General features: G+C 36.8%; 1 protein-coding gene across 1 annotated transcript in view; it reads left to right on the top strand.

Annotated features, from left to right (window-relative positions):
- LOC144966019 (protein SFI1 homolog) overlaps positions 1 to 4,990 on the top strand; it is a 30,899-nt gene extending 25,909 nt beyond the window's left edge. Inside the window, exons 27-29 of the mRNA XM_078901996.1 lie at positions 1 to 535; positions 1,227 to 1,353; positions 1,993 to 4,990. The exon at positions 1 to 535 is cut by the window's left edge and continues 301 nt beyond it. Of these exons, the coding sequence (XP_078758122.1) occupies positions 1 to 535; positions 1,227 to 1,353; positions 1,993 to 2,106 (776 nt within the window). The 3' untranslated portion in view covers positions 2,107 to 4,990. The remainder of the gene's footprint in view (positions 536 to 1,226; positions 1,354 to 1,992) is intronic.
- Positions 4,991 to 7,500: the final 2,510 nt, after the last annotated feature.

Here is a 7,500-nt window from a genome sequence, read left to right as displayed (position 1 = left end):
GATTGCAAAGACTGCAGTTTTGGGAGGAACAGCAACAGCGACAGCTTCAGGAACGACAGGAGATTAAGAAGGCAATATTTCAAGAGGATGGTCAAGATAGTAGAGAGCCTGTAGTTTTATTAAAACCAGAATATTTTATGCAAAAGCCCTCATCCAAAATACCAGGAGATAAGGTGGAAAGGAAAAAAAGCTCTGATGATGGAGTTAAATTTAAAGTGAAAAACACTCCTCGCTCATTTGCTGCTTGGGACACTAGCAGTGCTGGTGTTGGTGGAGTGTTTTCTGACTTCACTCGAGAAGGTAAAGGGATGTTACGACACACCCCTAGAGAGCTAACCAGCCCTAGAAGAGCACCGCCTCAAGGAATTCTTCACAACAAAGTTTCTGACAGTGATGCTGATGTGTCACCTCTAAACACTGCAAGAAGCCGAGGTACTGTAACGTTTGCCAGTCCTAAGTCTCCAACACCAGAAGAAGAAATTGTCAATATAAGAGATCGGCTGCGGCACTTTAGTCAACAAAAAAGGAAATTGAGGTAAGCTTTGAAGAAAATGAAGGGTGAGACTGTCTGAGAAACATTGGACAAAAAATGTTAATCTTATTTTCTTTTTATGTAGACATAATTTTTCATTAATTGCTCTCTCTTTGTAATTTTTTAAATTTAATTTTACCCACCACCCTCTTTTTTTTGTGTAGTAATGTATCATATGTCATATGGATTTTAATGCTTACAGAAGCTTTACACCAGAGGTCAAATCCCTAAAGAATTTCAATTTAAGAAAAATCACAAGACGTTTTTTTAACAGCTATGTTCAGGAGGACGGGGGGGGGGGGGGGGGGGGGGAATCTTCTTGCTTATCTAGCTTGTTTCTATCATGTCGTCTTTGTGGTGTGATATATTGTGTTTCACTGTAAACATGGCCCATTGTGTTGATTCTCCCAAAGATGAAGAAGAGAAAATAATATCACAGTAAACGTAATTTGACGTGAGTTGGGATAATTGTTTGTCCTGATCATGATGCCACCATCTACTCTACAGGATAGAAAGACTTCTCTACATTCAAAATGTAGGGGTATACAGTTACAGTGCTTTTTCAAAGTTTTTCAACCAGATTGCGTCATGATTGCTTCATTTATATGCAAATAGATTACCTTTTTCATGTCAACTAAGTTAACTTATCTTGTTTGACTTATTAATTTGAATAATTTCACTTTCCCATGTGCAGATCTCTACAGAAAAAATACCAGTTGTTATCAGATTGGATTGAAGAACAAAGCAATCAGGGAAAGTCTAGTGACAGGACTGCAGAGGATGAAGAGGACAGCCGTAGTGCGACAGAAGAATTGGATTTGGTAAGTCTCTCTCTCTCTCCCTCTCTCTCTCTTTCTCTCTCTCTCTCTCTCTCTCTCTCTCTCTCTCTCTCTCTCTCTCTCTCTCTCTCTCTCTCTCTCTCTCTCTCTCTCTCTCTCTCTCCCTCTCTCTTTCTCTCTCTCTCTCTTTCTCTCTCTCTCTCTCTCTCTCTCTCTCTCACTCTCTCTCTCACTCTCTCACTCTCTGTCTATCTATCTCTCTCCCTATCTCTCTCTCTCTCTCTCTCTCTCTCTCTCTCTCTCTCTCTCTCTCTCTCTCTCTCTCTCTCTCTCTCTCTCTCTCTCTCTCTCTTTCTGTGTTTTGTTATCTTCACTTAACATTAATCATTTTGTTCTGACATTAATTTGTGATATAGTCTTTTAGATTACAGACAACAATGGACTACTCTCCATATTGTCTTTTGAAAATAATCTTCATCAATGGATATTTTTTGTTATTTTTTTTATTAAAGGAATACATTTTTTAACAATTTTGTGGCTATTTACATGTCGTCTTCATTTAAATTTCTTCATAAGCAGAAGTCATAACGTTATGAATACCTCTCAAATGATAATGTATTGGAAAAAAATTGAAATATGCAATACAAATTATATATATATTTGGTCCTCCCTCTGTTACAGGTTCGTTTGGAAGTAGCCCAGCTTCAAACAATAGTAGATGGTCAGCAGCCTATTTGTGAAAAACTGGTACAGAGAGCCCAAGTTTTAGCCTCTCAGCTAAACCTACCATTTTGATTTTTTTAAGATTTTTTTTTTTTTTGTTTTCATTGATTTATGATTAGTTTATGGAATAAAAAAAAGTTCAAGGGGATAATGGGAAAAGAAGTTAAAGCAGACAGATTAAAGCTCAGAATATGTGGAAAGGGATTGGGATGATTTGGACACCTGTATAGAATGTGTGAAAAATTAGGAACAGACAGTAGTGCAAGGTAATAATATTAAAAGTAGTGTGAATACAATGTTTCATAAAGCAGAAAAACATCGGAATAATTCAAGAATTAACAATACCTGCCAAGAAACATATTTTTGCTTTCTCAGATTTTTTTTTCTTATTTATTTATTTATTCATTCATTTCATTTGAGGTAATGTTAAGTAAGGGTTTGTTATGCACTTATTTTATTTTTTACACTTGCTCGTCTTTTCATTCTGGAAAAAAACTGTTTATAATTATCCCTTAATCAATGCTGAATTAAAACGAAATGACTATTGTCACAAATTGTAGGTATTTGAGACTTTCCTTATCCAATAAAAGACAGTCACTCTTTCTTCCTTTCTTTTATATCATAATCCACAAAGCCATGAACCAAAATATATGCGGCTATGTGGTCTTGTGGTATGACACTCGCTTTCGGATCGGAAGGTCCAGGGTTCGAGCATTGCTCGGCGCATAGTTGAGTCCTTGGAAAAGACTTTTGACTCACATTCTCTCACCGTACTCAGGTGCAAAATGAGACCTGGCCGTTGACAGCGTTATCTCTGTCAGTAAAAAATTGAAATATTGCCGGCCTAACAGCTGTCATGTTTCGTTCTACATGTTAGGTGTTGCTGTTGGTCAGGCACCCCTTGTAAAGCGCTTTGAGCACATTCAGTGGATATCGCGCTTTACAAAAGCTCAATATTTATTTATTAATTTATAACCATTTATTACTGTAATATGTCTTATATCCTAGTTTGTAAAGGATTATCATGTATTTTTAATGTTTGACAAGGTCACTTAATTTTTACTTTGATAGTGCAAATCTGTTATTTGAAGTTAAAAGGTGTTTTATATCCTATTTTAGTTAAAATATTTCATGATAATGTATCTGGATCCACCAAAGATAGAGCTCAACATCGAATTTAGAGTGCCATTACATTTTTCTTTTCTTTTTTTTTTTTTTCTGTTCTTTTACCGTCCTAGGTTGTAAAGGTTTTGTTCTGTTTCACAATATATATTATGCTATATCATGCCTCTCTTTGATGAATTGTCTAAGAAGGTGTAATCAAAAGGAGCTCCTAGTCCTCACCATAAGGCATGTAGGAGAAATGAGATCCTTGAATGAAGAATAATACTTGATATAAATCTGATCTTGGATCAAGAAAATCGTATTTTCTATGGTTGTCTGTTGATCAAAGTTAAGCTTAAGGCTAATATATATTGCTATTGCTATCGCTAATACTCATATATCAATAATATATTTGGCAAATTGGATTATTTGTAACCCTACGGCTCTGAAACCTCTGGACCAATCGTTACCAAATTTTGCATGTGTTTACAATTGACACGAAGATGGTTATGGTTATGTATTATTAGACTGATTAGACATTGTGATAATTTTATTGAAAAATCAATTTTTTTTTCGTCAAATCCCATCAAAAACAGATGCCATCACTTTTACCACATGAGTTGTGGGTCAACCTACCAGTTAGCAATTATGACATTGATGTGGGAGTACTTACATTGAATTGGTGCCAATTAGAGAATCCCCTTGTTATTTTGAATACAATCAATTTCTTAAAATTTATATGAAGCATTTTCCGTTCTTAACATTTGGGAAGGAATTCTCGGATAAGTGTATGAAATATATAAGATTTTAAATGCAAAAAATATCTCTCCCTGCCTAAATAAAAAGCTCAGTGGAGTTCTCTTAAGAAGTGGAAGAATGTGTTGTCTACTCTCAATAGAAATTTAGTTCAAATTTTATTCAACACTTGAATCATAAATGTTGAGTTGATCGACTTACCTTAACGTTAATTGAATGGGCACCCTTCATTGAACGAACAGCAATGCTTGTTTATTAATATTTATGTACATCCGTATGACGCCAAGACTTCTTGATTTAATACTTGAAGGGCAACTAGTAATTTATTTTCTGTTTAATATGTAATGTTTAGTGTACCTAGAATAATATTAGACAATTAACTTATTACGACTTTAAATCGTCCTTAATATAAGCAAATAACTTGATTTTATTATACTGGGGTGCGGTCTTTGACTTCCCATGGTAGGCAGGAAGTCACCCAGTGTCTTCAATCCCCTATATCTGTTTTCCGAGTTGCTTTCTGTCTTTGTCTTGGAATGGGATTACTTAATTTTGTCCCAGCCCTGGCCGGAGTCCTTGACTGAGAGGGAAACAGTCAAATGTTTAGTTATAGTTTTGGGAGATGATTTTTTTTTCCTTATACAAATCATCTCTGTTATGTACTGTTTCATTTTTTTTTTCTTGCTTTAATGGTTTGTAAACATTTGAGTGTATTCCTCTTAGTGGGGAGCTGTTCTTGTGTCTGGATGAGACTTTTAGGTGATCTCAAACTGAGCACACTGATAATGTGCTCTTGGAATCTACATCTGTTCCCTATTTGAAACTTTCCCCTTTTTCTTATTTTTTCTCGTGTCCTTTTAATCGTTAATCTAGACTTCTTTGACTGTCTAAATTCTCTTCTTTTTTACTAGCGCTGAAATTACCTAAATGTGCCGCAAGAGCCGTAAAACCCTTAAAACATTTTATTATACTACTATTAGTAGTATTACATGATTATATTATTTATTTGTATCATACGTTTAGTCATTGTTATTAAAGTGCCTTCTTATTGTCATATTTATTTAGGTTTAATAAATTTAAAGTTCTAAAACCGGAACAATGTAATTTCTTTAGATTTATTTATTAATGTATTTGGTATTTATCTAAATTAAAGACATGTCATATGAGAACGATTCACATACGGTGTGTGGAATTCCACGCCTCGGCCGGTAAAGCCTTAATCATTTCACAGCCTTTGCTATCTTTTGTATCCCTCTTAATTATTTGACCTTTCAATTTGATTGGGTGGTTGGATGGGAGCATCACCCTTGAATCATATACCTATGATGTTCGCATGGGTGTACGATCCGATAGTGATGTCGTTTCTTCTTCTCTTTACTAGCCTATCCTGCTTCTTTGGTTTGTGATTGTATTTTTGACAGGGGATATTTTTTTTCCTGTAAATCCTCTGCCTGTTTGTTCTTGGTTATTTATAATTTAGCTTATGATATCTTTAGGTTATGCTTTTGATTGACATTTGTACTATTTTTGTTGGATTGCTTGTTTTTTTGTTTCAGCGGTCTCTCATATAACCTCACTTGTGTTGGAAGAGACCTAAAGCAACAAACAAACAATTTGATCCTGTCCTTGTTCTAGAACGGGACCATTTGATTCTCCCTTGGCCCTGACTTGAGTATGTAATACGGGAAACGTCTGCCCCATGGACTGAGGGGTTCTAGTTCTAAAAATGTTCCATCAAATCTCCCACCTCCAACCACACTGATTATTAGAATAAGAAAATTTCTATATAATTCGGTGCCAGACAAAACCGAGAGAGAAAAACAGGGGAAAAAATCATCTTCCTCCCCTCCTCTCCTCCTCCCCCTTCCTCCCTCCATATAAAGACTCTTCTCTTCAGATGATCGAACCTAAGACCTCTTGATTACCGGTCAATCATGCTACCATTGCACCCCAGAGGCTTGATGAGATGGAATGTTTATATTCCTCAGAAAAGGTAGAAAATGTTAACAGCCTTTGCTAGAAGCTTATTTCTTATATGCAAATAAACGTGTGGAACTAGAGCTCACTTACTCTATCTGAGGAATAGGACAATAGACATTATATCGTCGGTCCCATCCCATCTATCGGCTCTGAGTTCAGACAGGAATAAGATGGCATGTGGTTGGATTCCCTGTCTAGGAAGGATGGTATTTTGGGATGTTTTTGTATTTTATTTTTTTTTCCCACGTATTTTTCTGTTTACTTTGTTTCAGACTGTACTATACACATGTTTTGGATATTTGTCTTACAATAGTGCCTTTGAAAGTTAGCCGGTTTTCCGTTCTCCCTAATCTGTTGTCTTTTTCTCTGTTGCTTTCTGTGCTTGTCCAAGAGTGAGGTCCAGGCTGGAGACTTTCTGTGAGGCCAAATAACATGATGTGAGTGTTGGTGTTGTCCTTTTAGGAATGATATTTTTGTCCATGTAATTGTGAAGTGTCTCCCTTTTGGTGGCGGTCCCATGTCACCGGTTTCGTGAGACATTGAATAGATATAGCCTAAACACATGTGTAGCTGCTGCTTGGATCTATTCCAAGGAAAGGTTGGAGTAACCCAGGCGTCAGCCGCATTTTAGCGTCGCAAAGTGAACAAGGGCGAGGTGACTTGCTCAAGGTCACACAGAAGCGTGGCGGTTGGTCGACCTTGGTACCTTCGAGTATGAGACACAAACCATACCTGCGTCACGCTGCCCCATGGGTTTGAAAGCTGGTCATTTTGACAACCCGTATTCATTTTGGGGGAATGCGTTTGTCACAGATTATGTCCGTTGGTTGTGTCCAACACAGTGAACAGTGATGGTGACAATACACATGTAAACACTAGTGCTTGAAAGTCGATGAGTTCTACAAGTGAACAAAATCTATAGAAGCATACATTTCATAAAAACACCAAGCTACAACACTGAAATTTCAGTCATTGGTAGCAAATGCTTTCACTTAGTAGGCGAACACTGATTGGGCTTTGACTGATGCCATGGCAAAAAAAAAAAAACGGAATTATCTTGTCGCCGTTAGATCAATACAGCTATTACGAAGTTTTATCATTAATCGCAATGTTTTCTGTGCGATAATGGACAATAACACGTAGTGGTTCGTTATTTTGCTTATTTAGGTCAACACGTTGTAAAACTATGCCCAACGGTTTGCCGTTCTACGTTGCCGTCGATGACATAAACTTTCATGGATGAGGAAGACCAACATCTTTCAACAATCAATCGATGAGGGTCATGTGCCAGACGTCTGGAAACATGCAAATGTCAGCGTAGTATTTAAAAAGGGAAGAAGAGACCAACCATCTATCGTCCGGAAAAAAAATGGCAAATGAAATTCCATCCTTCTAAGTAACAAGACATGGCTGTTTGCCGAAAGACTTCGAAATGAAGGGACGCTTACTAACTCATTTGGATAACATCCAATATCTAGGCGTCAGTAATCCAAACAACCTGAAATGGAATAAGCATGTGAGTTATGTGACAGCTAAGTCCAACGGAGCACTCGGGTTCATTACACGAAATATCCACCAATGCGCACACAATATAAAACCGCACGCATACACTTCCCTTGTAAGACC

Source organism: Berghia stephanieae, chromosome 2, assembly GCF_034508935.2.
Source record: "Berghia stephanieae isolate SIO BIC M18660-M18661 chromosome 2, UCSD_Bste_1.3, whole genome shotgun sequence".
In the NCBI taxonomy this organism is placed as follows: Eukaryota; Metazoa; Mollusca; class Gastropoda; order Nudibranchia; family Aeolidiidae; genus Berghia; species Berghia stephanieae.
Note: the sequence above shows the minus strand (reverse complement) of the source record. Positions and strands in the feature narration are given on the sequence as shown.